Here is a 13,946-nt window from a genome sequence, read left to right on the forward strand (position 1 = left end):
ATTAGTACCAAATAAATTACTAAATATAAAATTCATGTATATATACGTGTGAGTGTGTGTCTCTGTATATATACATATATATCATGTGTGTGTATATATATATATATACACACATATATCGTATGTTTACACCAAATAATCACGGTCGAAGACAATTTTTCGTATGAGCATATTTTGGTACTTGGGGAAAGGGGTTATTTTCGTATTTCGTTCAAACATTTTTCTACCTTATCCTTTTTTGTATTTTCCATTTTCCGATTATCGTCTCTCTCTCTCTCTCTCTCTCTCTCTCTCTCTCTCTCTCTCTCTCTCTCTCTCTTTCTTTCTTTCTTATGTCTTACATACATACGCAAAGAACAGGCACGCTTTTCACTCTCATACTTTCTCTTTCGTATGCCCATGAGATATAACTTAACGCCTATGTCCAATATATTATATATTAAATAATAATAATAATAATAATAATAATAATAATAATAATAATAATAATAATAATAATAATATTAATAATAATAATAGTAATATAATAATAGTTATAATAATAATGATAATGGTGGTGTCGACAATGAGAATGATAATGACGACAATAATAATATTGGTGATTGATGATAATAATAAAAATAATAATTATATAATATAATAGTTATAATATATAATAAGAAGAGTAATAATAATAATAATAATAATAATAATAATAATAATAATAATAATAATAATAATAATAATAATAAGAAAATCGTATCATCAAATATATTAATTTTAAATAATATAATTTCTAACAAATCACCCTCCATTCAACAAATAAACAAAATTAACGTGGTTGTTCGTTTCAACTTGGAATTTTGTATAGAAGTGGCTAACGTTTTTATTATTAATAAGGGAAAAGATTCCGTGTGTGTATATGTGTGTGTGTTTGTTTAATGTACGAATCTTCGGACGTGGAGTCACGTGACTTTTACTCGTAACTCGCGCGTTAACGTCATTTAAAATAGAAGTATTTTTTATTTCTCCTCGTTCGACGTCTTTTCGAACACGTACACCTCTCTTCTCTTTCTTTTTAATTATTTCCTTTTTTTTTTTTTTTTGGCATACTACCGTCATACATTTGCTACTCACTAAATGGATTATACTTTACGATGACTCGCAATAATATTTACTACTAAAGGGGGGAGGAGGTCGATAAGGAAGGGACATAGGGAAAGAATAGTAATAATAATAATATTATAAATAATCACGCTTCTCGCGCGATTGAACGAGAGATCGTGATTAAAGAGGGGGGGGGGGGGAAGAAAAAAAAAAAGAAAAGAAAAGAAACAAAAAGGACAAAGTTGCGAGAAAAATATGTAAAAGAAAAAAGAAAAGAAAATCGTGTATTCCCGAGACTCGCAGTATGGTGTTTGTATGTGTGCGTGTACGCGCGTGCGCGTATATGCGAATGTTTGTACGTGGCTATGTGTGGTAGATGCGCGTGGGAGACTATCGTCGGACGATGAGGGTATTGGATGAAAAAATAAAATTTCCGCGTTTGCTTCTGTTGGATAGAGAGAGAGAGAGAGAGAGAGAGAGAGAGAGAAACAAAAAATCAAAACAAAAAACCAACGTTGGTGAAACGCGACTCGTTTAACCTTTCATTCATCGACTTTGTAGCAATTCGTACTCGAGACTGGACAAAATATCTACCGATCGAATGTTTGCAGTAAAAATTCTTTCGAGATTAAAAACAAATCTCCGGATTCGATTACTCGTGCGTCGTATTTGACACGGGGAAAAGAAGAAAAAAAAAACAAAAAAAAAAAAACGATTACGTTCGATTCGTCGAACAAGAAATTTGTTTTTTCCTCTTTTTAAAAAAATCAAACGATTTCGATAAGACGACGAATGGGAGCTGCGAGTAAGGAGATTCTTTATTCCTTTTTGTTTATTTCTTAATTTCTTTTTTGTTTTTTCTCATCGATCAAATCGAGCTTAGAAACATTCAGAAATCGTTCTATCTTCTTCTCTACGTGCTGGACCACGAGAAAATGGGTTTTACATCGTCGATTAACGATAACAATAATGATAATATACTCGGGAATGATGATGCGTGTGCGCGGGTCTGACAGTATTTCCTTTTTTCTTTAATTTTGTTTCCCCCCCCCCCATGTTGTTCCTTTGTTTCTTTCTTTCTTTTTTTTTTCTTTCTTCTTTTTCCTTTTCTTGCTTCTCTTAAGAATTCATTATCTTTATTTTGCAGTTCTGTGCTCTCGTTAACCTCGGAACACCTTACGATATTCACTTCGAACGATGGATGCTACGCAAAATGGATTTACGAAAGTGTCACGTCACACTTGCCGCTGTTAGATCTACCAGAATGTTTCTTTTTCATTAAATCGAGAAACGCGAGAAAACGCGTATCGCGCGCTCCTTACATCGCTAAATTTCTGTATTATTATTATTATTATTTTTTTTTTTCCTTTTCTTCGCTAAATATGGTCGAGTGCTCTATTTTTTCTTTTTCTTGTTCTTTTCTTTTTTCTGATTCCTATACTTTGAAACTGTCCGAAGGTTCCCACCAAGAAAGATCACGTCGCTTTTAACAGACGACCGCGTCGTATATTTTGTACCTCCTATGTGAAAAATATTCATTTAAAGCTCGTACACGCTCTATGTCGCAAAAAATATTATATTCTCTTCTATAAAATTGTCAAATTCTACTAATTCGCTATAAACGCTCTTACGTCGTCGATACGCGACGATTCGCGTCGATTGCGAACGATCGTATTCTTCCTCTACTATCATTCTATTGATGTAGGAAAGATATCGGGAAGATATCGAAGATATATATATACACACACACACATATATATATATATATGTGTGTGTGTATATATATATATATATTAATTATGCGTGGGATTATACGTATGATTAACAAACAAACGGTTGTCTTTTTTGTTGGATCTTAGAAACGATCGTTCGATCGACACGTAATCTAGAAATGGATATCGTCAGGTTTTTTTTTTTTTTTTTTTTTTTTTTTATGAATGATTCATCGTGATCTCATTTGTATCATCTCGCAATAACTTAAACATATGTTTCGTGACAATATGTATAACTTGATAATATAGAAAGGATAAAAAAAATTTGAAAAATATTGCGAGAAATTCGAAAGGAAATTATGTAAAAAAATTTTTCTTTAAAATTGACACTGAAATAATAGGATCCTATTGAAAATTGATGAGTAAATAAAAAAGGAAAGGATAAAAAAGAGAGGGAAAGAGAGAGATCAAGAAGAATCGCTCGATACGACGCTAATTAAGCTTGAGGGGAAACCTGCGTCCAGTTTCAATGTGGCCCGCAAACTTTGTGTATTCCATTTGTTCCTATTCGAAGTATCTTATAGGAATTCGAGTCATCCAGGATTCTTGACGAGTTTTTTTCCGCGATAATCGTAAACGCGCCGACAGAAGAGTACCATGTCCGACGGTACTGGTATCGGCGGTTGCCGATTCTTTCTCGGATATACTTGGTCCCCCGGTGGAACTATTAAACCGGGACTCTCCAAACCCTCTTCGATTCTTCGCAAATTCTTGCGGTAGCTAAAAGAGAAAGTATAAATTTGCAATTGGAATGTCATAAAAGAAAAAAAAAAAAAAAAAAAAAAAGAAGTTGGTTTTATATTTTATAACCAAGTAAACTCACCGACAATACTCGTTAAATGTTAGAATATAACACTTGTCCTCTATGCAAGCGACACTGTTGGCATCTCTGTGGCGAGAAGCAAACACCTCGTCCTCGGTGTCGCATTGCGTACGGCCCTGTTCCGTGTGTTCCGGCCTGTAGTACCACAGTAGCGAAAACATCATCTCACCTGGAAAGATAAAATATTTTTTCATCTCCGTCGAAAAAACGGCGAATAAGACGACGACTAGGGGGAAAGGATAGAGATAAAAATTTCAAACCAACTTACCGTCGTCTGGATTTTCCCAAAGCGCAGCTATCTTCGCAACGAACGGCAAATCGGCCTTCCTTGGTCCACTCTTAAGTAAAACGCAGTCTCTGGGTCTCAGGACATCGCCGCTCTCGTGCTTCATGCTAGCGTAACACCGACGTATAGCCGACTCCTCGTTCTACGAATACATACAAGGACATATATAAGTTTAGATCGAATGAAAATTGTATTAATCCTTTTGAATATTGTACAATCTCACGCGAGATTATCATTATTATATTATTACCGTTAAGTAAACTTTGGCTTCGAAAGCGTCACCCTCCCAACTCCAGCCGTTACTCCATTTCGGCTTTAAAAATGTTTTTCTAGCGAGCGACAAATTTTCACTCCCTCCTACGGTATCCTCGATTTTGGAGGTTGCTCTCTTTACGTTAGACTTTTTCGCGCTCTTCCGTTTCTTCTTGATCAATGCCGGCTTCTTCGTTTCTTCGCTAGCCTCGCCACCGGCCTTACAACCTTTGCTCGTCGCTTCGTTTTTCTTCGTGCTATCTTTCGATTTCGTATCCTGACCCTTAGCAGACTTTGTCTCCTGCGATTTGCCCTTGCTTCTGCTTCTAGATTTGACGTCCTGCGTTTTTGCCTTCGTTTTCTCAGTTTTACCCTTACTCTGACTGATCTTCGTTACTATCTTCGATATTTTTTCCAATTCCTTAGCCAAGCCCAACTTTTTACCAACCTTCTTTAAGATACTAGTACCCTTGTTCTTCTTATTTTCCGATTTATCGTTAATCTTTGTCTTCCGATCCTTCTTCTGGGTCATTTGCAAGCTCTGCTGTATAACCTTATCGATGGTCTCCATGATGGAAGTATCGCTAGCCGGAGATTTCGAATTACTCGTCAAGCTGTTATTACACGCCGCTTGTTTCGTACACTTTGACTTTTTCGACGCGGATTCCGAACTGTTAGGAGTCTCGGCTTTACGTTTCTGACCCTGTACCTGTTGACTCTCCTTCTTGGCCTGTTTCTTTTTCGAAACGCACGCTTCGTTGACACCGTCCACCTTATCGAGAAGCGGCTCGATCGGTGCTATCACTTTGCTCGTATTATCGTTAAGATCTTGAGTCGAGCCAACCGACAGAGTTCTCTTGCTAACCTTCCTTTTCTTACGTCCATCCGACAAACTGTCCAACGACAATTTTCGTTTGGTTACCTTTTGACACTTTGGTTGTTCAACCTCAACCGGAATCTTTTCGACCGGGATCTCTTCCTTATCTTCGACCGTTTCTTGAACGGTCGGCTCGTAATCCGGCTTTTTCCAATTCTCATTACCTATCACCACGACGTCGTTGAGCTCCTCCTTCACGTCCGGATCAGCGTCGAGCTTATCGTCGATCAGTAAAATACCCGAATCCTTGTCAATCTCCAATATAGCCATTTTGCTCTCTTTCATGCACTGCTCGCACTTCATGATATCGCACTTGTAGTCCGACTCACATTTCACGTTACAATTCGCCGCGCAACTCAAATTATCCCCGATCTCGACGCTGCAGGACTCGCACTTAACGTTATTGTTCTCGAGTTTGAATTCGTGAAACTTGCTGCTCGGACAGTTCCCAACCGTGAGCTTTTCGCTCGGCGAGAGTGTCTCCATCTTGACCTCGCAAGTAGATGTGCAGCCGTGTTTCTGACAGGCACACTTTCTCAACTTGTCCTCGGTGCAATTCTTCTCGTCCTAAGAGAAAGAAAGAGGGGGCAGAGGGGGAAGAGAGAGAGAGAGAGAGAGAGAGAGAGAGAGAGAGAGAGAGAAAAGGAAAGAGAGAAAAAAAACGTAAAGTTAGCACGAAAATGCGAATACGAATGGAAGATTATAGAAAAGTTATGGGAAGTGGAGGCAACGATACCTTGCTCCTGCAGTCAGAGTTCTGAGAACGATTATGACCACCGACAAGATTATGAGACGGTGGAACAGCCGGTTGGCTTTGATTGAGGTTGCGTAAAGTGTTGAGTTGGACACGATCCGTATCCCAGGCATTGGCACCATGAGGTGGCGCTAGCCCGGCTAGCCCCCTCGCTGGCGAGGGCGGACCTACCAAAGCACTGGGCGGCAATGACAGACCGGGCCCCGATACCACTGGCGCTCCCTTACCATTACCAATAAGGGGCCCAGTATCCACGTTTTTTGGACATGACTGCATCGGGCACGGACAACCCTGGAAGGCTGCGTCTACGATAGGGCACGAACATAGGTCGAATTTAATAAAAACACATTCGAGGAGAGAAAAGGCATGGGTTTCCATTAAAGGAAAAAAAAAAAAAAAGAAAAAAGAAGAAAAAAAGAAAACTCACGGTCTACGAAAGGTCTTCCCTGAGAATGAAGATATGCTGGATTAGCCGGAGGTGGTGGTGGAGGGTAACCCCCGTAATACGGAGGCAAGGGATATTCTCCGGGTGGCGGTGGCGGTGGTTGATAGTCAACGACTCCAGGACCACCAGCCGTGCCTCCACCTCCCGGTCCTCCGCCTCCACCAGATTCCTGATACCCATAGTACTGCCTACAAAGAAATCTTTTTACAGAATGCTAGAAGAGTCCACTCGGTAGAATGGCCCTATTCGCATTGCGGGCTCAAATGTGCCTCACACGTTTGCCTTCTCCAAAAGATACTTTGGAGAATATCGTTCTTACCTTCTGTAAGTTGGCGCGTACTTGTAGTACGGCGGAGGATGAGCGTGAGGATGGGTATACGTAGGTGGATAACAGAGATCTTGATACTGAGGTGGCGTGCTATAATAGGAAGGGCAATATGCCCTATAAAAGCCTCCTCCACCTGGAACATACAAGGAAGGATTCGTTCGAAATAGATCGTAAAATGGGATAGACCTATAAGATGATATCCTTTGAAATTGCTACGATTCTTTTCTTCCTTTTTCTCTTTTTCGACTCTATCTAGCGATGAATGATAAATCGAATTTGTCAGGTAGAAAACGGACCTGGAATATCCGCTGTATAGGAATATCTGAATGCACCTGTACTACTCGTGCCACCGGAAGTGGTCGATGTCGCGACCAAATCGTCCGAGCCTTCCGAGTTTTGAGGAGGCGTGGGAGTTGGTTCCGGTGGTGGGCCCTTAACCGGGGGTAATGTTGGCGGGTGCTGTATCAGTGGTCCAGCCGGCTGATAATACCCTGCAAACAGACAAAATGAAAATCGATTAAAAGTCGTCGATCGCAATGTTTATCGGACAAAAAAAAAACATATATATATATATATATATATATATATATATATATTTTATATATGTATTATATGTATGTATTATATGTATGTATTTATGTTCGATTCTAGGAAAGTTGAAAGAAACTTTGCCTCGCAAAGTTCCGAGCTAAGCGAAACCTGGCTTTCTCCTCGCGAGTAGTAGGACTGTCGTTACGGTGACGTGCATATCGATTATCCGAAAGATCGTCCGCCATTTACTTCGCCCAATCGCGATTCCGCTTATGTAGGTTAAACGCGCGCATATATATATCTATACACACACATGTAGATGACACGCGCGCGTGGAAAGGCGCGTGCTCTCGCATGCTGTATGCGTGAGAGAGAGAGGAAGAGAGAGAAATACGTATTCCTATATACGGTGATACACAACAGGCAAACGCAAATATGTGTTTCAAGATTATAGTAATTCAAAATCAATCGTCAAATAATTTCGTCGATACTTGCGTGGATCGTTTAAAATAGAACACCAAGTATACATCACGCACGAAGGACACGAAAGAGAAAGAGAGAGAGAGAGAGAGAGAGAGAGAGAGAGAGAGAGAGAGAGAGAGAGAGAGAGAGACGGTCGATGGGCGCAGCATCCATCCAGCCGCATAGAAATCTGTTTCTCTCGATGGACCTCGCGCGCGCGCCAAGTAAATGAAGTTTCGCGACGAGGCCAAAGTGAATGAAGGGTACACGCTGGCTTTCTCGAGTGTATATATCCTTAGCCGGACAGGGCCGTGCCCGATCGAGGATAAAGGCCGCGTCCTTTAGGATGCCTACTGAAAAATATCGCGAGAAACGAGGTTTTATCGTATTCGATGTGCCGTGCTGTTGCTACCGTTTTCGAACTCGATTCGACCTTCGTGATCCGATTTTTATTTCTCTTCGTTCACTACGAACGAAAGAGAGAAATCCTTTCGTTTCTTCTTTGTTCGATTGAAAAAGAATATGGATACGGTTCGAAAGATTTTCTACTCTATCTCGTCTGTTCGATCATGGATCAAATCGAGAACAATCTGTGGTTTGACGGTTTCTTTCTTTCTCCTTTTTTTGTCTTCCTTTTTCTCTTCTCGGATTTTTGTTTTTTGTTTCAATTCTTTTTTCTTTTTTTTTTTGTTTTGTTTACTCTCTCAAGGTTGAAATAAGAATCTTTGTAATCGTGCTATAACGTTTTTCGAGATGCGAATGAGATCAAATGCGAGATGTCTTTTCTATGAGAATAACGAGATAGAAAATATCAGTGAAAAGGAACAATCGAGGAACGGGTTAGTATCTTATTGACAACAAGATGCAAAGAAAAAAGTCAATGTTCATTCATACGAAGGTTATACTCTGGGAAAAAGCTCGGAAAGTTCTCTTTCTTGAAATACCTATCTCATACCTTTCCTGTCTCGACGGGCCGTTCCAAAGTAGAACGTCTCGCGAACCTCGCGAAGCAAGAAGATATTTTAAGGTCGACGTATTGGGATGTCTCAGGGACGCGCACGTCGACGTTTATGTCGTCGTGTCGTTGTTTGCGATCTATTAAGGTCGCTACGAGGCTCGTGAAAATATTTTCAACCTAGAAGGTTTATATGTATGTGACTGGCGAAGAACCGATGACGAGGGACAACGAAACAGAGGTGGCAGAGCTATTAAATACGTCCATTAAATATATTTCTCTCTCTCTCTCTCTCTCTCTCTCTCTCTCTCTCTCTCTCTCTCTCTCTCTCTCTCGTTTCACTAACTCGAGTGTTGCAAACGTGAGAACGTAATCTTTCTTCCGAGCAAAGGTCACCTAAAGCTTTTCAGGACTCTCTCGGTGGAAAGTTCAACGAGGATGGTTGGAACGCAATGAACAATGCCGGAAAGCCTTCCATGTAGTACACGTATATATACTCAAAATGTATATAAGCGCGTGTATGTGCCTACACACAGTTGATCTAGGTCTATAGATGTAGACACGAGTGTATCGGTGGAAACCATGGACACGACAAATGGGTCACTGTCCGGCACCGTTCGAGAGAGAGAGAGAGAGAGAGAGAGAGAGAGAGAGAGAGAGAGAGAGAGAGAGAAAGAGAGAGAGACGCGACCCATCGATCTAATGGCACGGAACGTGGAAGATGATGATAAACGCGAGACACCGCTCCGTTTCACGTCTATCTTTTCTCTCCTTTCGACAAAAGCTAACACACGGACATATTTGAAACGTGCTTCACGAGTTTTTCCCGAAACTCGAATGAATTTTTCGGAACGATCAAACGTCCTGCTTAACACATATTCTCTCTCTCTCTCTCTCTCTCTCTTTCTCTCTATCTCTATCTCTATCTATCTATCTCTATAAGGAATATTATAATAGTTCTCCTATATTATTTTTTCTTACTGCTGAAAGAGCCGGCGGAAAGCAACCTTCGATTCAGGAAACATAAAAATTCTTTTCCATAATATATATATATATATATTATGAATACTAATTGAATGGTATAATGAAGAGCTTATCAGGACAAGATAAAAAGAAACGAGCCGTTCCTTTCTGTCTTTCTCTCTCTCTCTCTTTCTTTCGTTCGGACAAGACGGAAAGAGAGAAAAGACAGTGGGTGCCGACTCTATTCCTATCTGTGGCCTATGCTGGTACGCTACGGTACTACTACTCGTTTTATCTTCGTATATCGCAGGCAAAAGTCTCGGAACGAACGGCGCTCGTAGCCTAGAGAAGTCAAGGACCCGAGCACGAAGGTGCCTTGCCGCAACGTGCCGGTGTCGTTGACTCAGAATAGAATCGAGAGAGTCTGACACTCTCAATGGCGCGTTTCGCGCTTTGCTCTTTCTCTTACTGTGTCTCGTTCGTTTGAAAAATCGTTACACGATGTCGATTGATCACGAAACGTCCTCGAAATTGTCCCGTTTCTAACGTATCTCTACAATGCTTGAATGCGTTCGATCAACTTGGAGATATAATTCTCGAAGTAATGTAGAAAATCTGAAGAGCTGAAGAAACGTAACCTTTTGACGGCCACCATCGCCAAAAAGATCCAATCTGGATCTGTTTGATTCGACCTTGTTACGTTTCTCCTTTTTCTTTTTTTCTTTCGATTTTTTCCTTTTTCCTCTTGCCTTTTTTCTCTTTTTTTTTTATTTTATTTTATTTTATTTTTTTTTTTTCTTTTTTTAAACATGCACGCTGAAGAGAGAACGCTGAAAATTTCGCTAAAACGACTCTTGCTTCCTGCATGAAACATCGAGAGAAAGAGAGAAGGTGGAAGTTGCTCGGTACGGGCAGAAATTGAACTCGCTTGGATGTTTGCCCAACGACGAGAAAGACCGAACGGTTGTTTCTCGCTTTCTCTCTCTTTCTCTCTCTCTCTCTGTCTATCTCTATCTATCTCTTTCTCTCTTTTAGAGTCCACGAAGAATTATTCGTAAACTTTTCGAAGCTTCTTGACATTTTGCAAATCCTTTTAAGGTAATTGCCTCGTCAAACGTAACTATCCTTTCTCTTTATCTCTCTCTCTCTCTCTCTCTCTCTCTCTCTCTCTCTCTCTCTCTCTCTCTCTCTCTCTCTCTCTCTCTCTCTATTTCTATCTCTCTTTCTCTGTCTTTTAAGAGAAGACGATTAATCGAATGACGATCGTACTCGATAAATAAATCAATTTCTATGTTCAAGAGCCTACCCACGAAGGAATAATAAATATTCTTCTGGAGAATCGATGAGTATTCGAACGGTCGCATCGAGAAGGAGAACGACGGGCTTATCCAAAGAGTATTGCTCTGTTTTCCAAGTATCGGCCAAACCCTTTGAAGAGACAGAGACAGAGAGAGAGAGAGAGAGAGAGAGAGAGAGAGAGAGAGAAGAAACTAGTATCGATTCGATCGAAATTAATAAATTATTATCAACCACGGTGGACGGAAAGTTAGCTCGGGCCCATTCACCTTCTTATGTTCGGGACACGATAAATTCATTCGACAGCAGGACGACGAATAAGAAAGAAGAAAGAGAAAAAGAAGAAGAAGAAGAAGAAGAAGAAGTGGTGGTGGTGATGGTGATGGTGGTGGTGGTGGTCTGATAATATCGGCCTGGACACGAGCTCAAAGTGATTTACATTATTTATATCGAGGTTCTGTCTTTCTCTCTCGGCATGCTCTAGTCCTCGGTTTAATCACGCTGGCACAAACGGCCGTCGGTAATTGATTCTTATACGGTATCGGCGCGATACGGGGTGGCTTGGAATGCGAGATCGGCGCCATAGTACACCGCCTAGTATTATCGTTCCGACAGCTTTGCCGATGTTTACTCGCGCGTCTCTTTGTAACCTATCGACTACGCTTGAGATTCTAAAGAACCACTTTGTTTCTTCCTTCCTTCCTTCCTTCTTTCTTTCTTTCTTTTTCTCTTCTTCTTCTTTTTTTTTTTCTTTTTACATTTGCCCATAATATAATAAAGAAATAACAACGACGCCGTCAACCGTACCAAGGAGAAATTTTACTTACAAATTGACTCAACTTGATATACCTATGTATTTATAAAAAGGAGAGAGAGCCCTATTTGGTACACGAGTGCTGTAAAAAGGATCGAAACCGTCGATGATGTATAAATATACTTTGTTCTTTATAAGAATAGGCTTTAATAGTAAGACAAGAAGAAGTAGTAGTAGTAGTAGTAGTAGTAGTGGTAGTGGTAGTAGTAGTAGTAGTAGTAGTAGTAGTAGTAATAGTAGTAGTAGTAGTAATAATAGTAATAGTAGTAGGAGCCACAGATGCAACAGCAGCAGCAGCAGTAGTAGTAGTAGTAGTAGTAATAGTAGTAGTAGCAGTAGTAGTAGTAATAGTAGTAGAGTAGTGGTAAGTACAAAGTCGACGTTTAGAGCCATTTAACGAGCGGCATAGGCGAGAGCATATTGAAGGCAGAAAGGCAAGCAAGCAGGCATCCTCACCGAAGGCGAGGGTGTGCACGAGCCTTTTTTTAACGTACGGTATGCGCGAGCCAACACCGATACGCTCAGCGGCACGCAACTTTGTTAATCCATAACCGTCACCGTGTCATCGTTGTTCACCGGCCGTCCCTGTGCTAAATACGAAAGCGGACGACTTAAGAAAACGAAGAAAAATTCGCTAAATCTACAATAATACTTACGATTTTTCTTAGATCGTGTTTCTTATACTTTAGCGATAGCTAACGCTTAGATGCCTATTCGTTCTATATTCTTATCTCTCTCTCTCTCTCTCCCTCTATACACACACTCACACACGCACACACACACATATATATATATATATATATATATATGTATCCGTAGGCGGGCAAAGTCGAGGAAATCGGCTTTTCCGGTAAAGGAAGAAAATCTCTGTTTTCGGCATCGAAGCGTGACTATGCTCTATGAAATGTACACGTCGTCGACAAGAACGTTGCGTGCGGTGTGATCCCTTTTCTCTTTCTCCCCTCGTTCTCTTTCTCTTTCTCCCTCATTCTCTCTTTCTTCTTTATATTCTTTTAAAAAGATGTATCTTCTCGCACGCGATAACAAGGACGATTCTAAAATAAACACTCTTTATTTCGTCAGTTACTATCGCCCTACTTTTTTTTTCATGCTTGTTAGACCATCTCTCTCTCTCTCTCTCTCTCTCTCCCTCCCTCCCTCGTTCAATAGCGAGCTAATAAAAGAAGATACCTAATGATTCGTATGATGAACGGATGGATGGAAATCGAAATGACTTGGATGCGTGCTCGTGGACGCGTATTCCGTTCGTTTAATCGTAACCTATCGCTCGTCAAGGCTTCTCGACGACCTCGACCGAGTATCGTCGCGTCTCGTCTCGATTTTCTCTATATAAAAACCCCCCCTTTCGCTTCGGGACACGTACATCTCGAGCGCACGTGCGATACGTCCGTGTTACGAGGAGGAACGAAACGATCCGAGGGACGGCTGGCTATTCGTCACGACAAAGATGATGAGAGAGAGAGAGAGAGAGAGAGAGAGAGAGCGAGAAAATGAACAAATAAAAGTCAAGATCGTTTAATCGCCAATTCTGGGGTATCGAAGTTTCACGTAACGTTTATCTTCTCTGGATTAAAAGTTTATATAAATTTTTATTGAGATAAAAATTTCTTTTTCTATTACGATCAGAATGCAATTGCACGAAACTACAGTAATCACGGAATATCCCGATGACATTTGGAAATCCATGAACGATATATATTTAATATTTATCAAATTTTAATCGTGATGGTAGAAGATAGAAGCATAGTGAATCCTTTTTAACGAAAAAGGTAGGTCGAAGGTAAGTGTGAAGCTTTTCTGAAAAGGAAGATAGAAAAAGGAGAAAAGAAAAAAAAAGAAAAATAAAAAAATAACGACAAAAAGAAAGAAACGCGCTTCACGCCGCGTTATTTGCTCTTTCACGCATCGTACGGCGCGTAACGCCTGTCCATAGTTTGCGCTCGTCCGCCAGTGAATATCGCGTCGGTTAAATCCCTCTTCTTTCTCGACAACAAAAGGAAGAAAAGAAGAAAAAGAAGAAGAAAAATAGGAAATAATAGAACGACATGTTGTTGAAATTCGCGTTGTTCCTGAACACACGCGGCGCGCCCAATACGGGACCGACCGAACGCCGATGCGCGTTTCCTGGCTATGTCGAAAAACGTAAAAGAAGGGAAAGAAAATAGATGGAAAAATAGAACAAAAAGCAAAAAAAAAAAAATAATATATAAATAAATAAATAAAATAAAACAAGAAGGAAAAAAAATTTCTCTCGTGAAAATTGCTCAACCGTAACAACGCG

The 13,946-nt window shown here is 40.3% G+C and overlaps 1 protein-coding gene across 7 annotated transcripts in view; it reads right to left on the reverse strand.

Annotated features, from left to right (window-relative positions):
* Positions 1–753: 753 nt before the first annotated feature.
* The window catches only part of LOC124423023, a 57,709-nt gene continuing 44,516 nt past the window's right edge, over positions 754–13,946 (reverse strand). For 3 of the 7 annotated variants that reach the window (XM_046960246.1, XM_046960245.1, XM_046960247.1), the window contains exons 5-12: positions 6,920–7,114; positions 6,615–6,756; positions 6,278–6,495; positions 5,833–6,155; positions 4,218–5,663; positions 3,950–4,109; positions 3,682–3,850; positions 754–3,578 (exon numbers count right to left, since the gene is read on the reverse strand). In XM_046960246.1, coding sequence (XP_046816202.1) covers positions 3,392–3,578; positions 3,682–3,850; positions 3,950–4,109; positions 4,218–5,663; positions 5,833–6,155; positions 6,278–6,495; positions 6,615–6,756; positions 6,920–7,114 — 2,840 coding nt within the window. In that variant the 3' untranslated portion in view covers positions 754–3,391. The remainder of the gene's footprint in view (positions 3,579–3,681; positions 3,851–3,949; positions 4,110–4,217; positions 5,664–5,832; positions 6,156–6,277; positions 6,496–6,614; positions 6,757–6,919; positions 7,115–13,946) is intronic. The other 4 variants (XM_046960248.1, XM_046960249.1, XM_046960251.1 and 1 more) reach the window with 4 other exon arrangements.

The sequence above is a fragment of the Vespa crabro genome, chromosome 3 (assembly GCF_910589235.1).
Source record: "Vespa crabro chromosome 3, iyVesCrab1.2, whole genome shotgun sequence".
Classification (NCBI taxonomy): Eukaryota; Metazoa; Arthropoda; class Insecta; order Hymenoptera; family Vespidae; genus Vespa; species Vespa crabro.